Below are 27,920 nucleotides of genomic sequence, written 5' to 3' on the forward strand. Positions count from 1 at the left end.
CATATGGCTGGCCAGTGACAGTCAATGCTATGGAACAGAAGGAGAGGAGTTCTCAGTGTCATGATGCCATAACAAGAGCATAAGATGTTAGATGATATGGGGGGGGGTTGAGAGAAAGAGAAGTTCTAAATCAGCAACAGGAAGCTGTGCCCCTCCAGATCTTGTAGGATTGCAACTCCCATCATGTCTGAGCACTGACAAGGCTTGTTGATAAGATCTGGAGGGCCATGGGTTCTTCTTCCCTGCTTTAAATATGCCTACTATTTTTATTTTTTTTTGCAACAGCCATGTGCTTTTTGAAATGTTTGCTTGTCCAATATATCTCAGGACACTGAGCACCATTATTCTTTTTTATTATTGACTTGGCTTTAGTCACGTATATATCTTGCAGGTTATTCATAACAAGGGCAAAGATCATACACAGCATTATCTCACAAAAATGGTATAATATTGTGCCATTTCCACAGGAGTTACCAACTTGTTCAATTTCTTTCAGGCTAAAGGGAAACCAGAAAGCACTTTTAATGAGCAAAACCTTATTAATATAATTGTCGAACTCTTTGGGGCTGGCACTGAAACTTCTTCTTCCACCATACTCTGGGGACTGCTGAAAATGGTCCTTCATCCTGAGGTTCAGAGTAAGTGATCAGCACTGGGGGAGATGCAGGGATGCCTCAGAGGTTTTCCAATTGGAGGGCTTACCCATCTATAAGCTAACTGATCATCCTCCTAGAAAAACTGAGCCTACCCACTGGTAGGAGGACAGGTGGACAATGAGAAAGATCTGAGTTGGAGGATTTCCCATTAGGCAATAAAGAAGGAAGTTATAACACCCAACATGTTGAGCATCAGGGTGTCACTCAGAGACTGTGTAATAACCACCATTAAAAGTTCAGAATGAGGAGCCAAATAAACCTGTGAAAATGGATTGAAAACTGAAGGCAGAGTTGGTGGTGGCCTACAGGGGTCACCCACCTTTTTAGGCTCATGGGCATATTTGAATTTTTAAATAAGTGACATGAGCACCACACCCTCCGACCACTTCTCTCCCCCCCTCAATCAGCCCTTACCCCAGAGATCCAGAAAGAAAGTGTGTGCATGTGTATTCACACACACACACACACACACACACACACACAGATTTTTCAAGGATTTGAAAAGCACATAGAGTTGAAAGGGGTGGGAAAGAGTATCACTCTTCCAACTTCCTCCTTATTTTTCAAGGGAGACAGGGTACCCACTGGGGATGGCAGAGAATATCCACTAAATCAGACTTAATGCTGGATTTTGACTTAGTCCAGCAGTCCGGGTTTTTTTTTGGACCGGCACTGATTTCTTGCAGTGGGCCGCAGCTGTCGTAGCACCCTCTGGATTTTATGCTATTATCTTCATAATTGTCTTTCCTCTAAGCTGATGCATTCTTAATGGCTGTCTAGGTGATAACTATAGCTATTTACATCCATTAACCTCTCTCCAATTTTCTCGTGTTGTTAATTCTCAGAAATGGATATTAACATTCATGCAGAGCTTGGAAGATTACTTTTAAAAAGTAATAAATTACAGTTACATGGCCCAAAAAGTAGTAATTACCATTACAATTACAATTGCTCTGAAAGTAACTGATTACTTTACTTTTCCTCCAAAGTAATCTCTACAATTACATTTCAGTTACTTTTTTAAAAAAGCCTACAAGGTGCTGGCCTTGGCTGCTGCACATCTAAGTAGCCTAAAACAACATTAAAAATAAACAAACATACAGAGGTAGTAGAATAATTATTTTTATTCATAAGATAGCAATAGTGGTCTCTCCACTGGTAAGGGTGGTGGGGAGGGAGGCTGAGGCCACTACTCAGACCTTTGCACGTCAAACCAAGTGCAACCCCCCCCCACTCAGCCAGCCAGCGTAATCTCTCTCACTTAAGCACCTCCCAGACCCTGCCCTGCCAACAACTAAGGGACACTCACTCAAGCAAATATTTTCCCCTGAGATGCAAAAAAGTTAAAATACTGCAAATGCAGCACAGTAGCCAGAGAGGGTGGTGGAGGCCACTTTGTGTGGCAAGTGCAAGCACAGTATTCTCTCTCTCTCTCTCTCTCTCTCTCTCTCTCTCTCTCTCTCTCACACACACACACACACACACACACACACACACACACACTCACTCACTCACTCACACACACTCACACACACTCACTCACTCACTCACACACACGCACTCACACACACGCACTCACTCACACACACTCACTCACACACACTCACTCACACACACTCACTCACTCACTCACTCACTCGCACACACTCACTCACTCACTCACTCGCACACACTCACTCACTCACTCACTCACTCACTCACACACACTCACACACACTCACACACACACACTCACACACACACACACACTCACACACACACACACACACACACACACTCACTCACTCACACACTCTCACACACACACTCTCACACACACACTCTCACACACTCACACTCACACACTCACACTCACACACTCACACTCACACACTCACACTCACACACTCACACTCACACTCACACACTCACACTCACACACTCACACTCACACTCACACACTCACACTCTCACACACACTCTCACACACACTCTCACACACACTCTCACACACACTCTCACACACTCTCTCTCACACACTCTCTCTCACACACTCTCTCTCACACACTCTCTCTCTCTCTCTCTCTCTCTCTCTCTCTCACACACACACACACACACACACACGTCATATTTCACCTCCACAGTTCTTTATCTCCATTCTGCCGCTGCCTCCTTCTCCTCCTTTATCCATGTTCTTGACATCTGGATCCTTTTTTCCTCCACTCCATTCTTCACCACCACTATCTGTTTTTTTAAATAATTGTTTTCTCCACTCCACTCCGTCTCACTCTCCTCTTCCTCCCTCGTCGCCTCCTCCCCATCCACAGAGCATGAGGAAAGATCAACACTGCACAGAAGCCCAGTTTGAGGCACATGATTTTCATCCACAAATCAGAAGAGCAGAAGACTTCCCCTGCTCCCCTCCCCAAGTAATGCCCAAAAGTGATTCTGGAAACGTTACAATTACTCCACAAAAGTAGTAAAATTACTCCTAGTTCTATTACAATCAAAATGTAATTGCAATCTACCAATGCAATGCAATTTTTTTCATTTTCATCTATGAAAGCCTACTTAATTTTTTTCTTCTAAGTGGCAACAACATCACAGATACTGCACACTGCATGAGTGTTCTGCGGAGGACCTTAAATAACACTTTGTTGCAGAGTGTGAGGGTTGCACTGACTTATTTAGATGCTATTTTACACATAAAAAATGTAAATGTACTGTCTTCAAGTCGATTCCGACTAATGGCGACCCTATGAATAGGGTTTTCATGAGGCTGAGAGGCAGTGACTGGCCCAAGGTCACCCAGTGTGCTTCATGGCTGTGTGGGGATTCGAACCCTGGTCTCCCAGGTCGTAGTCCAACACCTTAACCACTACACCACACTGGCATGAAAAAATTGACTGCTTCTCCTTACTGAATGAATTGGTCAGGTCTGCCCATTATGCCAATTACAAAAATAATTACGTTTTCCTTCAATGCAGTGAAGGACACTACTTTCTGAGCGCAATAGGAGAGACTCACTTCATTCACTACTCAGCATATTTGTTTGGCTTTGGCTTTCTCTTATAAGTTATATAAATAAGCCCCTGAGTGCTGTTGCCAGAGGGGGGAAGGCAATGCTTATTTGTACTGCAGTGCATGGTGCATCTTCCATTGGCATTGCCCATCCCATTGCTATATGGCATAAGCGCATCCACATTGCCATAATCAGGGGGAATTCTCTAGGCTGCTACCAGGGCAGGAATCCTCTAGGCTACCATTCTACCCTTCCTCAGGCCACCTTTTAACTGTAAAGCAAAACTGGCCTGTCAGTATTACGCCTCCCCTCCCCTGGCCTTGCTACTCTGATGGTGACTTCTCTCTGAGACCCATTCCAGTGTTGTGCCTTGCATGCTGCAATGCTAGCTGGGTGAATCAACTGAGCAATTAACCTGCTGTCAAATAAAATTCACTTTGCAATTTTTGGAAATTGAAATGAAGTGTGGGGGACTTAGTGGTGGAGGAGCAGCGGATCATGGTAACAGCATGATGCAGGGATTCCAGACATACCGTTATGAAAGTCACACCTTTATTACTTTTTCAAAAATTGTTTTGCTGTTTGTAATTCTACTGACTCCCTTGACCCATGCTATGTCCCATACAATGGAAGAAAGACTTTACTTGCTTCTTGGATTGGAAGTCAACTGCATCTTGCCACCAAAAACATACATTACAAAAAGAATGGCGTTGTTATTGCCATAATGAAAAAAAGTTTCCTCATGATGTGTGGTGATTGTACTGCTGTCTGCTGACAGACTGTGCTAGCCAGCAGTGCCTGTCTGCCCTAGCCGCAGAGCTTGGAAAAATTACTTTTTTAAACTACAACTCCCATCAGCCCCAGCCAGCATGGCCACTGGATTGGGCTGATGGGAGTTGTAGTTCAAAAAAGTAACTTTTCCAAGCTCTGGAGGTTATATGTCATTGTTAACTGTCAAATCATCCTGCCTGCAATTTCCTGTGTCAGCTAGACAGCTCTACAGAGCATTCAGAGTCTCTGCCATGCTTTGGCATGGGAAACAGTCCATCATGCAATGTTGTCTGATTGTAATTATGATCAATGTGATGACTGACCCACCACAACCCCCCCCCCCCATTTCTGAATGAATGCTTTCACTGCTGCTGTGCTTATCATGGGCTTTCTCTCTGTGTGTGCTAAATGTGTATGTACCTGCTGCTGTCACTCCCTCTACCAGCTCTCAGAGTATATACCTTTCAGTTGTTGCGTAAGTAGCTTTAGGATTTTGTAAGGAATCAAATAAATAAAAATACAAGGTAGTGGTGGTGTTGCTGCAGTGGTTACAAAGCAATTCAAATGGTCACACAAGCAGAGCTTGGAGAAGTTACTTTTTTGAACTACAACTCCCATTAGCCCCAGCCAGCATGGCCACCGGATTGGGCTGATGGGAGTTGTAGTTCAAAAAAGTAACTTTTCCAAGCTCTGCAAGCATGACATTTGCTTGTTTATTATTTAAATACACACTTTTAATTCAAGAAAAAATGAGTGATTTTCAAATATAAAATAACAGTAACAAAATCACAGCAATAGCAATATTACTTTCTGCTTGTAAAACATAACCCTCACAAATCCAATTAAATAAATTCATAGGATAAAGAAAATGCAATTTCAATTATTTGTGAAAAGTACTTGTTACTTTAATTTTTTTAAAAAAAGATTAAAATTTAGCAGGAAAAAAGAAGTTAACAAGCAGAGATGGCCGACTTTTCAACAGTAAAAATCAAAAGTACTGCAAAACAACAAGAATTGCAAGGGGGGAATCATTAAGCTGCACATCAGTTAGCCGAAGGCAAGAGACAGACTCAAAGGGCAACTATCTGCCTAACTGATATGTAAATAGGAAAAAAACACATGGAACATCATAAGCATTTCCATTAAAAAATATGGGTGTTGCCCTTTGTTAAGGGCAATGGTAAAAGACAGCAGACAGGTAGATGGGGGCATGGGGGTCCGTGTGCGTGCATGCGCAGGTCTGCAGGTGCGCACACGTACACAACACACTGGGACCCAGGCCAAGCTGATGCCCAAGGGCCCCGGCATTCCTGGAGCCAGCCCTGGCATCTAGCATAGCGCATTACAATTGATACAACAGGCAGAAAAGTAATTAAGTGGTCCATCAACACCATAAGCAATTTTCAAGTGATCCATGGAGGGAAAAAGTTTGGGAACTGACCTAGGATTTTATCATACATTTTTCTGGGCAGCAAGTTAGAGCTACCCATCCCCAAACAAACAAACAAAAAAAGCACCAGTGATGGCAGTTCTGTCAGCTCTTCACTGAGACAGCAGTGTCGGTGGGGGTGCAGGCAGGGCTGGAGATTCCTTGGTAATTGCCAGGCCGTAAGTCCTCAGCCAACAGCTTGGCTATAAATCTGCCAGGCTAGCAAGGAGGAAGCAAGATAAGGGCAGAGGCCGTTCAAAGCTTACGTGCCAAGCCAGAAATCCAGAAGAGACATCAGTGAAGGTCCGGGTCTAGTTTGCCGAGAGATCAGTCCAAGTCAAGGTTCAGGGGATAGGAAGACACACAGTGGTCATACCTGACATTGTAGTCAGCAACAAGCTGAAGCCAAGGTTTGACTTTTAAGGAGCAGGTTTGTCAGCAGGTGTGAGCCATCAGCGTTTTGGCCTTAAGTGGACAGGTCTGCCCCTCTTCTGCCTGACCTTCTGTTGTCTATGTTCTGCAGGTGAGGGGGGAGTATCCTGTTCACTGTCTGCGTCTGGCTGAAGGGCTTCAGCTGTGTCTGGGGTGCTCTGCAGCTGAGGGGGAGAAAGAGCTGGGTTCTCAGGAGTTTCCTCCATTTCTCCTTCTGGGTCTGCTGCTTCTGGGTCTGCTGCTGTTACTCCCGAGTCATCCTTGTCTGATGAGTCCTCTGACGGGGCCATGACACGTTCCATCTTTCCTTCTCCAGACAATGACATGAGTTTATTCAGAGTTTTCTTATCTCTACATCCCTATCTGTGGATGTTTACAGATTCTTGTTCAAGCCATTTGGGTGGATGTGTATTAAACTGACTTTTTTTTTAGTCAGTTCCCAAATGTATGCATGTCTGCATAGCTAAGAGTGCTCCAAATATGTATGCTTTCAAAGTAATAGGCATTTGACTGTCCAAGTCCACTGTTATAGTTAGATTGTTGAAGACACTGTAAATATTACAGTTGAAGTTACTGTAAACCGCCCAGAGAGCTTCGGCTATGGGGCGGTATACAAGTATAATTAATTAATTAATAAGATGGAGGAATCTAAAACCAATGAGAGAATTTGGGAAATATACATGTCTACAGTGTACAGGAATTGTATAGTGTATATGATAAATGATAAGCTAAACCAGAGGTTGCCAACCCATTGCCTGTAGTGCCATGGTGCCCCCAAAGGTCTTCAGTGGCACCCTCAGTGGGTAGTGCAGAATCTGAACTTTCATTTTAAAAAAAGATTAAGTCTCTAGTCCTTCTAGAAAGAAAGTTATGGAGCAAAAGGTGCAAGTACCCTTCTAAGTGATTTCTGTAAAATGAGCCAGCTTGGCTGTGCCTGCCTGTCAGTGTTATTAGCCAATGAATGAAGTTAGACCTGTGATTACTAAGTGATTTGTTTGGAGTTGTTTATCTAGTATGGAAATACAATTATGGGGAACGCTTCACAATGACTACTCTGTAATTTTGTGTTATGCCACACCCTCATAACAGCCATTTTGTGACTGCTGCCCTCAGCCCTCTCAAAATTTGAACTATTCCTTCTGGTCCAAAAAGGTTGGCAATCCTTGAGCTAATCTAATAATAAACTAAACTAACTGAAATTTCAGAGTACTGGAGATTATTTCACATATCCATTAAAAAGCATTTTGAGTTAGGATAGGGCAGCTAAACAAGATTTCGAAACCTTGCCTTAAAAATATTCACATCATCAATTAGTGCTACCAAGGTAGATATTGAAGGGAAGAGGAAATACATTTTCAAGCTTTCAGCAAGCATAGCTGGGGCCTAATTGGCATGTGGTGAGATGAGTAGCATAGAGGATAGAAAGCTTTTCAAAATATTCTAGAGGGGAGGGAAAGGTTTGATGGTAAGATCAGATCAGAACAAAACATCCAGCATGGAATGTGTGTTTCCTGTTCTGAATGTGCCATTTTGAGGCTTCCTATGTTTTGAAGATTTTGTTTATGAGTGTTGTGGTACCTGAGCCATAATCTACCATTTCTGGGCAAGGTCATTGAGCGAGTGGTGGCCAACCAGTTGTCAGCACACTTGGATGAAATGGATTATTTGGATCCATACCAATCGGGTTTCAGGACTGGTCACGGAACTGAAACAGCCTTGGTCGCTCTGGTAGATGATTTGAGGAGGGCATTAGATGGGCCTTCTTGTCCTCCTCGATCTCTCAGCGGCTTTTGATACTGTCGACCACAGTATCCTTCTGCTTCGCCTGGAGGGATTGGGAATTGGAGGCACTGTATTACAGTGGTTCCATTCCTTTCTCTCCGACAGGTACCAACAGGTAGCGTTGGGGGAGGAGGTATCAGACCCTTGGCCTCTCAATTGTGGTGTGCCACAGGGCTCTATCCTCTCTCCCATGCTATTTAACATCTATATGAAGCCGCTGGGGGCAATCATCAGGAGATTTGGGCTGCAGTGTCATCAATATGCGGATGACACTCAGCTCTATCTCTCGTTTAAATCTTCACCAGAGTTGGCTGTGGAGATCTTGTCCAAGTGCCTGGAATCCGTGAGTGGATGGATGGGAAGGAACAAGCTGAAGTTGAACCCTGATAAGACCGAGGTACTACTTGTGGGGGACAAGAGAAGGTTGGGCGATATTGACCTGAAGTTCAACGGGGTGAGTCTACCCCTAAAGGACCAGGTCTGCAGCCTTGGGGTTGTGCTTGATTCCAGGCTGTCCATGGAGGCTCAGATTTTGGCAGTGAGCCGGGCAGCCTGGTACCAACTACACCTCATACGAAGGCTGCAACCCTACCTTCCTGTTCACCAGCTCCCACTTGTGGTACACGCCCTGGTCACCTCTCGTTTGGACTACTGTAATGCGCTCTACGTGGGGTTACCCTTGAAAACGGTCCGGAAATTACAACTGATACAAAATGCGGCGGCTCGACTACTTACGAATAGTCGCCGCCGAGATCACATCACACCAGTGTTGTTCGACCTACACTGGCTACCAGTTGTTTTCCGAGCCCAATTCAAGGTGTTGGTATTGACCTTTAAATCCCTACACGGTTTTGGCCCAGTTTATCTCACGGAGCGCCTTCAACGCCACCAATTATGCCGCCCGACAAGATCGGCCACACAGGGCCTTCTCTCAATCCCGCCAACAAAAACAGCCAGATTGGCGGGTACTAGAGAGAGGGCATTCTCAGTGGCGGCCCCCACTCTTTGGAACTCCCTCCCACAAGATCTCCGGTACGCCTCTTCCCTAAATGTGTTTCGGAAAGCCTTAAAGACCTGGCTCTTTCAGCAGGCCTTCGGGGTATCCGGGGAGGGTTAATTGTTATAACTGTAATGCCTCCTGCCCAGTTTTAATATTGTTGCTGCAGATGTATTGTTTTTATATTGTATTACTGTATTTTATTAATTGTATTCTAACAATTTTGTAAGTCGCCTAGAGTGGCCATTGGCCAGATAGGCGACGAAGAAATTAAATTTATTATTATTATTATTAACAGTAAATTTGGGTGCATATGCAATACATTAATAATTATAAATTAATATTTCCAGAAAGGGTCCAAGAAGAAGTTGATCAAGTGATTGGCCGGGTAAAATCACCCATGATGAAAGACCAGTTGAGACTGCCTTATACTTGTGCTGTGATACATGAAATTCAACGTTGTGCTGATGTGACACCTATTTCCTTTCCATTTCTGACACACAGAGATACTGAAGTTGGCAAGTTTGTCATTCCCAAGGTACCGTACCTGAAAAGTATATTTTAAAAAATGAAATCACAGGTGCTAAACCACAACCTGGCTGATCACACATAAAGGACAATGTGAGAGATCTTGATGCTCACAGCAAACCAAAGTTAGCACTAATAAGGTTCAACTGTCACTCATGAGGGACTGAAGGTAGAGTGTGACACTGATTTTATGTCTTCTACGTTAAATTTTACCTTTGTAGTACCAATCCCTATATATATGTCTTACATATCTGATTCTCAGATTCTACCCACTATTTTAAATTCTCACAATGCCCTGTAGTGCATTGCTTCAGCACGTTATTGGAATTTTAACCTATTTATTTATTTATTTATTGTATTTGTATACCACCCCATAGCCAAAGCTCTCTGGGCAGTTTACAGCAACTAAAAACATGAAAAAACAAACATACAAATTTAAAACACACCTTTTAAAAATAATTTAAAAGACAATTTAAAAAAATTAAAAACAATTTAAAAAACACATGCTAAAGTGCCTGGGAGAAGAGGAAAGTCTTGACCTGGTGCCGAAAAGATTACCTAAGGTAATTTGGTGTATATAATAAAATACACAATTATGTGACGTTCAAATTTTAGTGGGTTTCCCAGTCTCTTTCCCAAGCTGCTACTGACTGACCCTTTCCCCCTCCTACTTCAGCACATCCCCTTTGGGGTTAATTGTATGCCTTAACCGTCAGGAGATGATACTACAGATGTAAAGTGCCAACTCTCAAACCAACTCTCTCCACTTTGTTCACTAGTTGGTGTCCAGGATGACCAGGAATATTTCCTCCCAATAAACCCCTTATGAACATGAATTAAACTTTGAAAACAAACAACCCTTCTATAAAAACACCCATTTTTAATTTATTTCATTTGTTAATTACATTATATATTGAGAGAGAGAAAAGCTACATGATGAAACCAGCAGTGGATTCTAATCCCTTTGTTTTTCTGCCATTTTAGGAGACCATTGTCTTTAGCCATTTCTCCTCTGTACTGAAGGATGAGACCATGTGGGAGAAGCCACAAGAATTTTACCCAGAGCACTTTCTAGATGCAAATGGGAAGTTCGTTAAGAGAGAGGCCTTCTTGCCTTTCTCTGCAGGTAAATCCAAGAGATATAAGGAGGAGGGTTGCAAGTTGTACTACGGTAGGGCCCCGCTTTATGGCACTTCGCTTTACAGCGATTCACTAATACAGCGGTCTCAATTAGACACAATTGGACTAAAGCCCCACTCGTACAGTGCTTGTTCTGCTTTTACGGTGCTTTTCAGGCATCGCACACCATACTATTCAATGAGTTCCACTTTACAGCGGTTTTCACTTTACAGCAGGGGTCCGGAACGTAACCCGCCATATGAGTGGGGCCCTATTGTATTGTCTTCCTTCCTCTTTCCCAAATGGTGCTGAGACATCAAGTGGGTATCTTTATTCTCTGCCTCCCTACCCATAAACAGCCCTTTAATCTCTGCAACGTATTTACTGGTTGAGCCAGCGCTCTGTATTAGGCAATGTGGGTAAGGCAAATATGTGTGGAGTGAATAGCAAGGCCTTAGACAAAACTGCACTAAAACAAAGCTAGATGAAAGGTTTATGAAGGCAGCAATTTCAGCCATTATTATCAAGATGTTGGCAGGGTAGGGATAATTTTAAAACAGTTTCAACAGTTAACCACAAACGCAAATGAGAATAAATTAAGAAAATGCATCCAGCTACACCTAGTCTAGACTATTTCCCTAATCACGCTTATTAGCAATATTTATTTATTTATTTATTGCATTTGTATACCGCCCGATAGCTGAAGCTCTCTGGGCGGTTTACAACAATTAAATATAAAGAAGTTTCCATCCTTTTCTGTTCATCTTCTAGAGTCTGGTGCATCCAGAATCAGAGGAAGGCAATGGTAAACCACCTCTGAGTATCTCTTACCATGAAAACCCTATGAACAGAGTATCCAAAATGCAACATGAGAGAGTGCTGGAAGATGAGACCCCCACGTCAGAAGACACTCACTGAGCTACTGGGGAAGAACAACGGACATATGAGTAGCGCTGTGACTAATGATGCAGCTGGGTCAAAGCCGAAAGGAAGTCCAGAGGCTGATGCGCAAAGATGCTAAAGGAGAGTCTGGAGTTGTACAACATGCACAATAGGAACATGGAATGTGAGAAGTATGAACCAGAAAAGTAAGAAGTTGTCAAGCAAGAAATGGAACTTATCAACACTTGGCGTGACTGAATTAAAATAGATAATTTATGCAGGAAATGAGAAATTAAGAAGAAACAGTGTTGCTTTAATAGTGAGAGGTGATGTAGCAAAAGCAATTAGGAGCTATAATGCAAGGTCTGAGCGAGTGATATCAATGAGATTTAACAGGAAACCTATTAACATAACCATCATCCAAGTCTATGCTCCAACAGCAAACACAGAAGAAGAGGAATTGGAAAGATTTTATGTTGAAGTACAGGAAGAAATTGATCACACACCAAAACAAGATGTGCTGATAATCATGGGGGACTGGAATGCAAAAGAAGGGAAAGAGAAGAACTAGGAATTGTGGGGAAATGGGGCTCAGGAGATAGAAATGAAGCAGGCAAAAGACTTATTGAATTCTGTGAAGCCAATAATTTGTTTCTTGCAAACACATTTTTTGAGCAACCAAAAAGACGACTGTACACATGGACATCACCAAATGGTCAATATAGGAATCAAACAGATTATATCATTGGTAGCAGAAGATGGAGAAGTTCCATACTTTCTGCAAAAACAAGATCAGGAGCAGACTGCGGTACAGATCATAAACTAGTAATATCGAAAATCAGAGTAAAGCTAAAGAAAACCAACAAAGCAATCATAATGCCAAAATACAATTTAAATAACATCCCAGAATAATATAAAGATCAAATAAGGAACAGATTTGAGGCTTTAAACTTAGTTGACAGAGAACCAGAAGAACTATGCATTGAAGTCAGAGACATTATCAGGGAAGAATGCAAAGAGACAATACTGTAAACCGCCCAGAGAGCTTTGGCTATGGGGCGGTATATAAATGTAATAAAATACATACATACATACATACATACATACATACATACATACATACATACATACATACATACATACATACATACATACCTCTAGTTAAAAAGAGCGAAAGACCCCAATGGATGACTGATGAAACTCTTAAAATGGTTAAAGAGAGAAGAAAAGCAAAAGCAAAAGGACATAGAAACACAGTTAGAACCCTAAATGCAACAATACAGCAACCAGTACGTAGGGACAAAGAGGACTATTACAATAGTTATTGCCTAGAAATAGAAGAGGACAACAAAAATGGTAGAACAAGAGCCCTATTCTAAAAGATGTGAGAAATTAAAGAGAAATTTAAACCAAGGGTAGGGATGTTGAATAAACAACAGGGGAGCACACTGACTGACCAAGATAAAATAAAAAGAAGATGAAATCAATACACTGAAGAATGCTATAAAAGAGATTCAAGGATAACAGATTTACTCATGGAGGAACCTTATGATGAAGAACCAGAAATTCTAGAATGTGAGGTGAAAGCTGCTCTTAAAATACTTGGAAGAAACAAATCACCAGGAACAGATGGTATACCAATAGAGTTGCTACAAGCTACTGAGACCGAATCTGTCCAAATTTTGACCAAAATTTGTCAAGAAATATGGAAAAGAAAACAATGGCCCACAGACTGGAAACATTCAATATACATCCCAATTCTAAAGAAAGGGGATCCCAGGGAATGCAGTAATTATCGAACTATCGCCTTAATACCCCATGCAAGTAAAATAATGCTCAAGATTCTACAACAAAGGCTCTTACCATATATGGAACGAGAAATGCCAGATGTCCAAGCTGGACTTAGAAAGGAAGAGGTACCAGAGATCATATGGCAAACATACGTTGGATGATGGAACAGACCAAGGAATTTCAGAAGAAAATCAGCCTGTGCATTATAGATTACAGCAAAGTCTCTGACTGTTTAGATCATGGGAAACTATGGAATGCTTTAAAAGAAATTGGGGTTCCACAACATCTCATTGTCCTGGTGCGCAACCTATACTCTGGACAAGTGGCTACTGTAAGGACAGAATATGGAGAAACCAAATGATTCCCCATCGGAAAGGGTGTGAGACAGGGGTGTATTTTATCACCCTATCTGTTTATTCTATATGCAGAACATATCATACGGAAAGCGGGATTGGACCAAGATGAAGGAGGTGTGAAAACTGGAGGGAGAAATATCAATATTTTAAGATATGCAGACGATACCATACTATTAGCAGAAACCAGTAATAATTTGAAACTAATGCTGATGAAAGTTCAAGAGGAAAGCACAAAAGCAGGACTACAGCTGAACATCAAGAAGACTAAAGTAATGACAACAGAAGACTTATGTAACTTTAAAGTTTGCAACAAGGATATTGAACTTGTCCAGGATTATCAATACCTTGGCACAGTCATTAACCAAAATGGAGGCTGTCAAAGAACCATCCCCCTGGGGTTCCTCACCCTCAGTACTCCAAGGGGGTTCTTTGCTTCTGAGAACAGTCCCCACCCCACTGGGTCTCCACTTCTCAGGCACACTCCTCCCTTTCCACGGAAGTAATTATCCCTGGTATTCACTGCCACCACCCTTCTTTCTAAATTCTTCCCCTGAGTGAAGGGACCTCAGAGAACTATGTGATTTTAGAGGGATTTACCCTCACTAATCAATCCGTAGCGTTCAGCCTTCCAGCACTACATTTAGAATCCTTAGTTGCAAGCCAATACAAACCTTTTATACAAAGTTGTTTATTTAAGAGTAGATACGTTGGTATATACAAAAGGAGAAATAATAGTTTGATTCCTTAAAGCTAATCACCCTCAGGCGGGCTACACATGGTCACTGGCATAACAAAAGGAGAGATGTTCAATACAGACACGAAACAAAAGAAAGACTTATCCTAACTAAGATCCTATACTTACATCCAAGTAACTCTATTCCTTCATGGAGCAGCCGGTTCCCAAACGGCTGTCCCTGTTACACGTCAGCGAGTCGAGGTCGATGGAACATGTGGGAACTCCCTTTTGAAAGAACCTTCTTCATATTTATGGGTTTCTTTTCCTCAACAAGGAGGGGGGACAGTAAATAGCCATATCCCGCCCCTGCTGGGGATCCCTTCCTTTGAAGTCTTTGAAGATTGAGAGAGCGAGACAGCACCATCCAGGTGTCCCAATCTACAATATCCCCTCTTCCTGACTTTTAATCCCAGGATGCTGATAAGGGGCAACACCTAAGAATCAGTTGCATTTTCTTGCAAGGTTGTAAATTGCCTGTCTGACACTGAGCTTCGGATCTTCCCCAGTAGGGAATCTTAAGGAAGCCACAGGCTCCCAGAATTCTCTCTGGTTGCCTCACTTCAGCTTGACCAAAGTTAGCTATTCTTGACAGAGGCAATAGTCAAGAAATCAGAAGAAGGCTAGGACTGGGGTGGGCAGCTATGAGGAACTAGAAAAGGTCCTCAAATGCAATGATGTGTCACTGAACACTAAAGTCAAGATCATTCAGACTGTGGTATTCCCAATCTCTCTGTATGGATGTTAAAGGCGGACAGTGAAAAAATAGATAAAAGAAAAATCAACTCGTTTGAAATGTGGTGTTGGAGGAGAGCTTTGCACCTACCATGGATGGCGAAAAAGACAAATAATTGGGTGTTAGAACAAATTAAACCAGAACTATCACTAGAAGCTAGAATGATGAAACAGAGGTTATCATACTTTGGACACATAATGAGAAGACATTATTCACTTAAAAGGACAGTAATGCTGGGAAAAACAGAAGGTAGTAGCAGAAGAGGAAGACCAAACAAGAGATGGATTGATTCCATAAAGTAAGCCACAAAACTTAACTTACAAGATCTGAACAGGGTAGTTCATAACAGACGCTATAAGTCTTAATTGACTTGAAGGCATATAACAACAGTTCTCTAAACTTATTATTTATGTATTTTCTTGCAATTTTATTAGAGCTATTAAATTAAGGTAGGGCTTAAAAACCCTTAATCCCACACCCATAGAATCATAGAATAGTAGAGTTGGAAGGGGCCTATAAGGCCATCAAGTCCAACCCCCTGCTCAATGCAGGAATCCAAATCAAAGCATTCCTGACAGATGGCTGTCCAGCTGCTTCTTGAATGCCTCCAGTGTCGGGGAGCCTGCTATCTCTCTTGGTAATTGATTCCATTGTCATATGGCTCTAACAGTTAGGGAGTTTTTCCTGATGTCCAGTCAAAATCTGGCTTCCTGCAACTTGAGCCCATTATTCCGTGTCCTGCACTCTGGGACAACTGAGAAGAGATCCCGTCCCTCCTCTATGTGACAACCTTTCATGTACTGGAAGAGTGCTATCATATCTCCCCTCAGTCTTCTCTTTTCCAGGCTAAACATGCCCAGTTCTTTTAGTCTCTCCTCATAGGGCTTTGTTTCCAGTCCCCTGATCATCCTTGTTGCCCTCCTCTGAACTTGTTCCAGTTTGTCTGCATCCTTCTTGAATTGCAGAGACCAGAACTGGACGCAGTATTCAAGATGAGGCCTAACCAGTGCTGAATAGAGGGGAACTAATACTTCACGTGATTTGGAAGCTATACTCCTGTTAATGCAGCCTAATACAGCATTTGCCTTTTTTGCAGCCACATCACACTGTTGGCTCATATTCAGCTTGTGATCAACGACAATTCCAAGATCCTTCTCACATGTCGTATTGCTGAGCCAAGTATCCCCCATCTTATAACTTGTGCATTTGGTTTCTTTTTCCTAAGTGTAGGACTTTGCATTTATCCCTGTTGAATTTCATTCTGTTGTTTTCAGCCCAATGCTCCAGCCTATCAAGGTCCCTTTGAATCCCCAGGTTGCTTTGGGGATGGATCTGGGACAGGGCAAGTGGGGCCCTGGTTGGGACAAGGTGGATTGGCCTGCCATGGGTCCCACAGATCAGCGCCATAGGATTTAAAAATATGTTTGGGAAGGCTGGGGAAGGAGGAGACACTGCATCTTTCCCCCCCTTCCTGCTGAGAGCATGTGGGTGCAAATGGGACCCTGCAGGATGGAATCAGTGCTGGTCCTTTACGAGTGGCTTCCCTGCATGCTCATGAACAAGCAGCTGCTTACCAGCTGGTAACCTAAATGATTCCATAGTGCAGGGTTCTGCTCCTTCACAAGCCACTCTCAAAGGAGCAGCAAGCAGCACCGTGCAGAATGAATCCTTTGCTTATCAGCTGGCAAGTGGGAGGATTCCATCAAGAAGTGTAGTCCTAGCAGGAAGGAGAGGTTGGGAGGAAAAGGCACATACCTTCTCTCATGAAGAGGTGCCTCCTTTTCCCAGTTTCTCCTTCTTCCTGTGCATGCCCGCCTCTCCTTTTTGCCTGATGCCCTGCTCCCTGACAGCCCCAGATTGCTCTGGGCTGCCCAACCCAACCTGTAGTGATCCGGAGCTGTCTCAACCTGAATCAAGCGAGACATGGATCCCTCAGAATAGGCCCAATTTGGCTCGGGCCTCAGCCAAATATGGTGCACAGACCTAATTTATATCTCATCTTTCTTCCGTCATGGCAATCAAAGTGACAGGACATACATGTGGTTCCTAAGCGGCCACCCATCCAGATTGTAAACCTAACCCACTCTATCTACAGAGTTACATATACATGATTTCCATTCCCCCCCTCCCAATGGCATGTCTAATTGGAAAAGCAGTAGAGTTCATTTCAATTTCTCTTTACCATGATTTCCTTGGTTTCTGTCTCCTTCTTTAGGGTGAGCAACATGTGGACCTCCAGATGTTGTTGGGCTACAGCTTCCATCATCCCTGACTATTAGCTATGCTGGCTGGGGCTGGTGGGAGTTGGAGTCTAACAACATCTGCAGAGCCACAGATTGCCTGCTCCTGCTTTCATCTACATTTCCCCCTTAAATGTCACATCAGTTAGCACCAAGCAGCTGAAATAGTTTCATTCCTTCACATATTCCAAAAGGAGAATCTACGCTGATTTTAGCCCTTAGCAGTACAAGTCATGTGACTGGCTTCGCATAGGTGAGAGTGGCTCAAAATCAACATGAACTGACTAAACTTTGCCTCTGCCAAGGGCAAGTGAAAGTAGTTGTGGGTTTTGAGTATTGAAGGTTTCAGGGAGAGGGTTCATGTGCTATCCTTCCTCCTATTCTGATGCACAAAATATTATGTGTCTTTTACTTGCAGGTCGTCATGCTTGCCCTGGAGAACAGCTGGCCAAAATGGAGCTCTTCCTCTTCTTCACCAGCCTCCTGCAGCATTTCACCTTTTGCATTCCTGAGAACTATCCCAGGCCCAAGGAAGAAAGATTATATGCCCTCACAGTTAATCCATCCCCTTTCCAGATTTGTGCCATTCCTAGGTAATGGTTCCAAGTTTAGTATATCTAACAGTCCTGACCATTAACCCCAAAAGCAGAGGAGAAGTCAGAAATGGGCAGTTAAGGAGTCAAAGAGACACAGAGAGAGAAAACAATGGGAAATGCAAGGATATCGGGTGACAAAGTCACAGGCAATGACAACCACATGGTCTATCACCCTTGAATGTGTACATTAGGAACTACACATTAAAAGTAATATGTAGCTTGGCCCTGAGGTTACACCACCAGTGTGGCTGGAAAAGAAGAATTGCTCCAGATATGGAACTAGAAGATGCCTTTGTACATGGACTAAGACCCTCCAGCATTCAATAAATAAAAACATACTTGTAACACCTCGAATTTCATGCCAAGGATGACTCTCTGAGCTTCCCTGCCCCTTGTATTACACTTTGGTGAAGGCGCTACTCCACCTTCTATGTGTGTATTCACTTACTCTGCAATTCCCTTCTTCAACAGATTTCAAAGCCAGATGGATTTTGTTTTTTGATTGCAGAAAATCTCTAGAAAGTCTTAGTCAGTTTATTAATAAGTTGTTTATAGCCATAGGCTGTTACAACAAGAATACTATATACATTCATACAATATAAAATAATCATCCTAAATTGAATTTAAATTAAAATTTCAAATAAATTGATTTTAACAACTATTCCCAGAATAAGAAGCTCTCAGTTTCTTTGCCGCTAGAGCAAAGTTAGCAATAGAAATTATCATATGTGGCTGAATAGCAGATAATAAAAAAATCAAAATCTGGGACTTATTGTCGTTATTATTCATTGGAATCAGCGGTGCTAAAAATCTTGTTCCTGGGGAAGAATATAGAGGACAATCGAGCATGTAATGGATTAGATCTTCTGGCACTCTGCATCCTGCTATGCATAACCTTTCAGCATGTGGGATACCTAAGTATCGGCCATACAAACAATTTGAGGGCATCATCTGGAAACGTAATTCAGTATAGGCTCTTCTGAGGGGCGCGCATGTTAGGACATCTAAATAGGGCGGCCATATATGATTTGGTTTGATGTAGATAAACCATTTGGAAAAATGGGAAGTGGCGATCCTTGTGATGTCATGTTGTGCGTCACTATCGTAAATTTGGTTAGACAGAACCTTTGGATTGAGACTGGCGAGCAGAGGAGGGGTCAAAAGATACTGGATACCCAGATCATAGAAATTTTAGCCCAACCCCCTTTTTCTAGTTGTACCTCCCAGCAAAGTTTGGCCAGTGAGGGTGAGTTGGCCTCCGAGAATTTTTTCCATAAGCGTAAAAACACTAGGTCAACTCTGGCCATTAGGGAGGGGGAATTAAGTTCTATTCTCATAAAAGCCGCCGGGGTGCCTTTGGGTAAGCCTAAGATTTGTTTAAAGAAGGTGTTTTGAATTGGTTCTAGGGCTGTCCGGAGGGAAGGGCCCCAGATCTCACACCCATACAAGATTTTTGGAAGAATTTTTGATATGTAAAGTTTGGACATGGGTCTCAGCAGTTGGCCACCCTTGGAATAAAAAAAATTCTTCAAAAGACCAAGGGCCTTAAGAGCTAAAAGTTTGATGTGTGCCAACTGTTGAGCCCATGACAATTTGTTGTTAATGTAGATTCCCAAATACTTAAAAGTTTGGACCTGTTCTATTATATGTCCATTTAAGCGCCAGATGGATTTGACTTTGTTATACTTTCCGCATATCATTATTTTAGTTTTTGTATAATTAACTTGAAGACATTGAGCGGCACAGTATGTCTGGAAATGTGAGAGCATTTGTTTAAAGCCTATCCTATTTTGGGAGAGTAGGAGTAAGTCATCCGCATATAGAAGGACCGGAATTTTTCTATCTTTGATTGAGGGTGGAAAAAAAGTCGGGGAGGACATTGCCGGGATAATATCATTAATAAAGAAGTTGAACAAGAAAGGGGCCAATATGCAGCCCTGCTTTACTCCTCTCTTCATTGGAATTTTTTGCGATAGGCGACCGGTATGACCTAAGCGAATTCTTAAGACCATGTCTTGATGTAAGGATTGGAGAAGCCAAAGCAATCTTTTATTAATGCCAGCCTTTTCAAGTTTACTCCAGAGTATACGACGGTTAACAGAATCAAAGGCAGCCGAGAAATCAATAAACGCTAGATATAAAGAGCGTTGTGAGTTCATCTTTACATGCTTAACAAGGTGCTGTAGAATAAACAGTTGGTGTATTGTTGAAGCCCCTTCCCTGAACCCTGCTTGGACGTCTGATATAATAGCTTGCTCCTTGTCCCAATCAAGGAGTTTATTTAGAAGAAAACGCCCGTACAGTTTTGCGGCAACGTCCAAAAGGCTTATGGGTCTAAAGTTTGATGGTTTAGTGGGATCACCTTTTTTAAATATTGGCACTACAATGCTCGTTTTCCAACTATGGGGGATATGGCCCGTTTCATTGATTTTAGTAAATAAGGTGGCAAGAATAGGGCGCCACCATATAGGGAAAGATTGATACAGTTCAGCTGGTAAGAAGTCTTGACCTGGGGCTTTCCCGGAGCGCAATTGCGTGATCAAGTTGTCTATTTCAGTTCCAGTTACTGGGGGCCATTGTGGACAGTCTATGGGGATGGCAAAGGTGGGAAGATCCAAGGGGAATGGGTCGTCGAAAATTGCCTGAAAATGGGTAATCCAAGACTTGGGGAGGATTGGAGGAATTGAGATGTGGGAGTTATCAGACTGAGAATTACGAACCAATCTCCAGAAGATCTCCTGATTGGAATTGAGAGCCGCAGCCCCAAGTCTTTGCCAGAATGAGGTAACATAAGATGATCTTTTATATTTTAATAAGTTATTATATTCTTTTTTGAGAGTATAAAGTTTGACTATGGCAGATTCCGAATAATGTAATCTAGTAAAACGGGTTTGATAACAGACCTGCTTCTTTTTAGCCAAACAGGCTTTATCAAACCACGGTTTATTCCCATGCTGAATTATATCTGGGATAGCCTTAGATGTGCTGACAGCTGGAAGAAGATGGGATACAATCTGTTCAAAGATCACATTTATGTCATTAGATGGCAAGGTAGCCTTATGCCTTAACTCCATCAATGGAGAAGACATTAGAATTGATTTTACTTCCTCAAGAACCAAGGGAGACCATCTTCTGCGTTTTGGGCCCTGAAACGTCTGGTATTTTTGATTTACTAACAAAAAGGGACAAGGAGAGTGACAGTAGAAGATGGTCACTGTCAGATCTATAGGCAATATCAAAATTCTTTACAAGATCTAGAATTTGTGGAGAGATCAACACATAATCTACCACGCTGGCACCTCTTTTGGTTATAAAAGTGAAAAATCCTTCAGACGAATCATATTCAGTGCCATTGAGGCACAACAAGCCTATACCTATCAGCATCTTATATAGAGCATGTCCATTTAGATTTATTACTTTATCATATGAAGTACGAGGAAGGAATGAATAGTCTCCTTGACATAGGTCTGGAAGTACTAATGAGTTTGGAATATTGGGTCCCGTCCTGGCATTGAAGTCTCCACCCATAACTAAATTATATATGGGATATTTTTCTTGGATTTGCTCAATAAATTCTAGGAGATCTTGCCACCTTTGAGAGTTTAAGCTTGGGCCACTGGGGGGAATATATACATTTATACAAATGAGAGGTGGAAGAGATGGAGACGTTTGTAAAGAAAGTGATTTAAAAGATATAATTAGGGCTAGGCAATGTTCTGGAGATGAGAATGGTATCTCTGTTACTGTAGCGTTTAGCTCTGTGGAAATTAAAAACGCTACGCCTCCACTGGCTTGGCCTTTCTGCGCAAAGCGCTTAGCTGGTTTAGTCCAACATTTAAATCCATTAACAAAAAAAGGTTGATCTTCTGTTAACCATTTTTCTTGGAGACATATGAGATCAAATGTACGGAGGAATGTTAAAAGCTCTGGATCATTTGCTTTATTATTCCATCCAGCTATGTTCCAGAATAATAAGTTAAAGGCATCACTAAGCCCGGAGGTAAGGGAAACGACCGGGACTGGGTGAAACAAATTATTGTCATCACATGCCTGTAAGTTTCAAGGATTAAGTTCAGCTAGTGGGGAAATTTGGTCTAATTCCGGTCTTATTACACTTACATTTGAAATTATCAATTTACCCCCCCTATTAACATGACCAAAAGTTTGCGAGGGCTGAGAACATATTCCAGTCTCATTTGGATCCAAGTGTCGTCTTTCTGTCCAGGAAATAGAAGGTGAAACGGGAGCATCTGGCTGGAGATGAGGAGGAGTCTTAGTGGATTTTACGTTAGGTTTACTAGGTAGAGATGGAGACTGATGTTGTAATTGGTGCAAATCCATCTTCAGTCGATCTAGCCTATTAATTATTTTGGTTTGTTCATCCAGTGGTAATTCAGGGAAGACTTCGATGAGTTGGAGGTCTTCCAACTCACGTGTTTCGTTAAAGTCGTCTTTAGAGAAGGATTGATGCTCCAAAACAGGTTGTTGTAAGTAAGTAACTGGAGTAACAGGAGGACTGGTGTGTTCATTTACAGAAATATTTGATCTAAAGGCTTCAGTTATCAACGGAAAAGGAGAGACTGCATTCTTAAAGCAGTGAATAATGAATAATCCATGATCTGCCAAAAGTGCTTTTGAAGCATGAAACTTCTTTGCCCTCTCATTGTTTGCAAAGGTTATTATCACTCTAGTCGTATGGCTGTTGCTATATAGAAAGAAAAGATCGATAATATCCGAAGAAGTAAGACATATTGGTGCAGTAGTGGTTATAAACTCACAAAATCTGTATTTATCAGGGTAATGGCCATGCTTAGAAAGTCTTAGTATTCCCAGAACAATTTTTGCTGCTGAACATACTTGAACATTAAAGAATTGTGGTTTAATGTTCATATCAGTGTATTTACATTAGAGACAATCAGCTCCCTACTCCAAGTTTGAATGTCTACCATGTGGGAGCCCCATGCAGGCAGGGGGATCATATTTTTTCCATACAAAGTCCCTAAGAAGAATTGGACATCATCATGTACTGTCAATCTTGGGGGAATTTTCTGACACATGATGAGCTATGGTGTGTAACCACTCTAAGCAGCTAGGTCCTGTAAAAAGAAATAAAGAATAGAAACACAGCCCTTGGACCACCTCATAAACATGTAAGTTTGTTGTTTTGTTGTTAGATGACTTCAAGTCAATTATGACTTATGGCAACCCTATAAATCAGCGACCTCCAATAGCTGTTATAAACCACCCTGTTCAGATCTTGTAAGTTCAGGTCTGTGGCTTTTGTTATGGAATCAATCCATCTCTTGTTTGGTTTTCCTCTTTTTCTACTTCTTTCTGTTTTTCCCAGCATTATTGTCTTTTCTAGTGAATCATGTCTTCTCATTATGTGTCCAAATATGATAACCTCCGTTTCTTTATTTTAGCTTCTAGTGATAGTTCTGGTTTAATTTTCCAGTTCTCTAATAGCTGTCCTACCCAGTCTGAGTCGTCTTCTGATTTCTTGATTATTGTCTCCATTTTGGTTAATGACTATGCCAAAGTATTGATAATCCTTGACAAGTGACAGAACTTTCCACCCCAGTGGGTGTATACCAAAATCACAAGAGGAGGGGTTTCAAACATGTGATTTAATTAAGGGGAGGGGTTTCAAACACATTTCAAGTAACTACACCCACCCTTCTGGACAGCAGGATCTACTGCAATCAATCTAGATTGAAAACAGTATGTTGTAAACAAGCATCAATTATTCTGTACTGAGGAAAAACTACATTTTTGTGCTACAAACAGGTAAGTGTGTGTGCAGCCTAGGTAACAAGCTTCTCTGTAACCCAATGTAGGAGGTGGAATTTGACCTGAGTTTTAAAAAGTGTCTGCCTTCTGTAGGGAGGGGGTTAAGATTCTGAGGGAGTTGGAGGAGGAAGAAAAAGTTCTAAGTTGAGGGAAGAGAGTGAAAAATTGCTATTAGGTTGATTAGGGATTAATTCCTAATACATCTGTTTTTTCCAGTAATTACTTATATGTTTTTATCATAAACTCATCACTCTGCCCTCTCTCTGCCTTTTGAGTATTATTAAGACTTGCAAGGCAGTTGAAGCTTAGGAAGCAAAATAACCCAAGCAGTTGACACCCACCAGAAAGGGACATCTGGTAAGGGCTTCTTATATGTGTTATCCTTCTCCTTATTATGATTGGTAACTTTCAGATTGCTGGCCTACAGGCAAGGACAATGGGAACCTGTGGCCCTCCAGATGATGTTGGACTCAACAACACGTTTGAGTGCTCACGTCACCACCCTGCCAACTCTTCACCTTTAGCAGAGGGAGATGTCGTTTCCCTTTTCTTCCACCACCCTTTATCACAAAACTGCTATTAGGGACTCTGCCTATTTCCCCCAGCCTTTATTGTAAACATCCAGGTTTCCAGTCAAGCCTCAATCCCCTGTGTATCTTTATGACTCTCAAAGATAACAGCCCTGGGTTTGTCCTCTGTAACCTAGTTACAGAGTTACTTTCTCAGATACTTCTCTGCCGTCATTGATACTGTTTCTCCTTTGTTTATGTTTTGCCACCCGTGTAGTCTTGTAATAGCTGGCCAACAACCAGGCATGATGTTTCCTAAGCAAGACTGTTTACATTTCAAGCACTCAAGCATGTGGTTTCTAAATATGTTATTTACGTATACAGTTCCGACAGTCTTTACTGTATTGTCAATTAATATTAATCTGCCTATATAACTCTCACAACTCCCTCACACCAACACACACTCTCCAGCCCTTTCCCTTCAAACGTCAAACCCTGTCCCTCTCCAGCATCAATCCCTATCCCTTCAAACGTTAAGCCCTATCTCTTCTAAGCCAATTCCTTATTTGCAGGTCAACTGCCAAACACTCAAATACAAAACTCTCAACCCCCCATTCACTCAACCAATCATAAACCAGCCTGCCCCAACATTCTGTCTCACTCATTCCCCCTCCCAACACACACTGCTTACTTTACCAACTCACTAAAACGCACCATAAATAACGTAATACAAATGCATGCAATAATTTAACATAAAAGTGTGGAACATTACAAATGTAAATTGTTTTAAATGTTTAAATTGTGTTTTAAATTGTTTTAAAAAGATGTGTTTTAAATTTGTATATGTGTTTTTAGTGTTTTTAGGTACTGTAAACTGCCCAGAGAGTTTCAGCTATGGGGCGGTATATAAATGCAATAAATAAATAAATAAATAAATTACAAGGGCCACAGGTTCCCTATCTCTATCCCTGATATAGGATGAGAAACATTTGATTGAAGCAAATATGGTACTACTAGAGACATGAGGTGCCTCTAGGATGCACACCTTAGTGTGGTGAGGGGGTTTGAGAGTGTTGAAGAAGCTGAGAGCAATGCCATCAGGAGTCTAGATCAAGAGGCTGAACTCCTAGTAGAGGCACCCAAGGCGGAATGGTCAAAGCTGAGACACCAGACTAAGATGCATCCAACCCCGTTCCGTGCCCGGGACTTACCGAGCCGCCATCTTGGGAAGGTGTACGTGCACGCAGCGTGCTGGCGCCAGGGCGGCAGATGGCCATTTAAGGCCGCGCCGCCAGCCACCCACCCTCACTGTGAATTTGGTGGTGCCCGCCCGACCCTGCCTTGGCTGCAGTGTGATTAATTTGGTTGCTACGGGACCGACTAGGAATTTTTGGCCTGCCTGCCTCGCTTTGCTTGCAGGTTTCTTTTGCCTACTCCACACTGTGGTTGCAGGGGAGGGTCAAGAGTTAGCACGGGTGCCTTGGGGGGCTAATAGGCTAATTGGTCTGTTTTGGCTTAACAGGTTAATGGTCACTGGTCAAGGAAGTGCAGGGGAAAGGTTAAAAGGGACAGGGCAGCTAGGTGATACCTTTAGGCACCTTTGGGGGGGATTGGCGGTCCGGAGGCCTGCAGCTCAGGGCTATACGGCCCAGGGGCAGAAAATGGGCCGCTTTTGGGGCCAACGTGCCTCATCTGCTCGGAGTTTCAGGGCTCCGGGGGGCAGTGATGCGGGTTGGACCCCCTACACATCTTCAGGGTGTGGCCGGAGCTGGGGCCTGGCACAGGGCAGCCCCAGGCAAGGTTTTGATTGCCCTATAGCTGCAAGCAGGCTTTGCCTGGATCAGCAGAATTCTCCTACACTTGATTTTCCCTCTGCAGGTTCATTTATTATAATTGACTCTGTTTTTAATAAAGTGGCCCATTATTTAACCCAGTCAATGGTGTCTGTGTTTATTTCGGCAATAGGCCACAAACTCAAAGGAAGGCAATGGTAAACCCCCTCTGAATACCTTTTACCATGAAAACCCTATGAACAGAGTATCTAAAATGCAACATGAGACAGTGCTGGAAGATGAGACCCCAGGTCAGAAGGCACTCACCGAGCTACTGTGTCCAATCTCTACATAAGTCTGGAACCAGCAAATTAGATCAGTTCACATTATGAATGAAAAAATCTGTCAGTTTTGGTTCTCTCCGCTTCTCATTTTCTCAATCTTAAATTCAGTTCTCTACGTTTCTCCAGCAACTTGCTTTAAATTTTTTTTAAAAAATAATCCGTATGAAAATTCTTTAGCAAATTTCTCCTAATAAACACATTTTTGTATGAAATTTTGACTATTGCACATATATTTCCAAGCAATTTCTCCTAATATAATGCATTTTTGTATGTTATTTTCACTAGCCATAATGAGGTAGGTTAGGCTGAGAGTTAGTGGTTGGCCCAAGACAGTAAGTAAGCAAAATAATGATTGATAAATTGAGTTTTAAAATGTGAAATTGCACATGCTCAGTGTACTTTTGTTGCTGTTTATCAAAGCTTTGAGTGTACTTTTATACAGTTGCATGTGTTCATCTTAAATTTCTTTTATTTTAAAATATGTTAAGTTGCCCAAATTGTGTTGTTTTTACTCTTAATTTGAGTTCTTTGCATGGTTTAGGTGCATGGTTGGCACTGGGGAGAGCAGGGCTCTTGTGCCTTTAACAGCTGTGTGGCAGGCAGAAATTAAATATACATTAAATCGAGCCCTTTCTAGCATGGAAATACAATTATGAGGAACACTTCACCTGTTGAGATTCTGTCCGTTAGACTTGTTCTTCTTGTTGTGGGGTTATTGCCATATGGAGCTTCCCGAGCCGAGTGCTGAAGATGAGGCCAAGTTATATATAGAAGGAACATTTAAAACCAGAGTCCAAATGCCTTGGCATTAACCAGTCTCTGTTCAACACTCTGGGTAGTTTACTTTTATCGCCTTCCTTTCATTTTCTTCAAAATTTGTTAAAAGTTGTTTATATTGATGTAACCTGTCCTGGGATCTTCTGGTGATAGATATCATCATCATATTTGTTATTGTGATTAATAAAGTGATATTATTTAATGTTTATATATTTCTCAATTAACTTACTAAAATTACAACAATTAGCACATGGGGATTGCAAAACTTTTTGAGGTTACAAAGGGTGTCCCATATTCATAAAGGTTGGGATCCACTGTTCTAATCTATAGCTCTAACTCTACAGAATGAGGCATCTTGAAGAGACCACTGTGATGTTCCTGTAAGTTAGCATCTGTAAATATGGTAAGTGCGGGTCTATTGGGTGATGTATGGTAATTGACTGAGAGAGAAAGGGGGAGTACATGGGTGAGAAGCTGAAGTATGCTGGATGATGATTGGCTGAGTGGCTGGCTGGCTGAAGGTATAAATGGAGGTTTGTGAGTGATGAGAGGGGGTCGGTTGGAAGGTGGGGAGAGAGTTGGAGAGAGAGTCGGTTGGAGAGAGGTTGTTGAGTTGGTTGGCAGAGTTCTGAGGGAAGTTTGGATTGGATTTGGCTGATATTTAAAGAGGATATATATG

The 27,920-nt window shown here is 42.1% G+C and overlaps 1 protein-coding gene across 3 annotated transcripts in view; it reads left to right on the forward strand.

The window, feature by feature from the left end:
* LOC133390537 (cytochrome P450 2D14-like) overlaps positions 1–18,723 on the forward strand; it is a 33,481-nt gene extending 14,758 nt beyond the window's left edge. For all 3 annotated transcript variants that reach the window (XM_061639332.1, XM_061639330.1, XM_061639331.1), the window contains 4 exons: positions 497–638; positions 9,419–9,606; positions 10,581–10,722; positions 17,872–18,723. In XM_061639332.1, coding sequence (XP_061495316.1) covers positions 497–638; positions 9,419–9,606; positions 10,581–10,722; positions 17,872–18,050 — 651 coding nt within the window. In that variant the 3' untranslated portion in view covers positions 18,051–18,723. The remainder of the gene's footprint in view (positions 1–496; positions 639–9,418; positions 9,607–10,580; positions 10,723–17,871) is intronic.
* The last annotated feature ends 9,197 nt before the right edge of the window (positions 18,724–27,920 follow it).

The sequence above is a fragment of the Rhineura floridana genome, chromosome 8, assembly GCF_030035675.1.
Source record: "Rhineura floridana isolate rRhiFlo1 chromosome 8, rRhiFlo1.hap2, whole genome shotgun sequence".
In the NCBI taxonomy this organism is placed as follows: domain Eukaryota; kingdom Metazoa; phylum Chordata; class Lepidosauria; order Squamata; family Rhineuridae; genus Rhineura; species Rhineura floridana.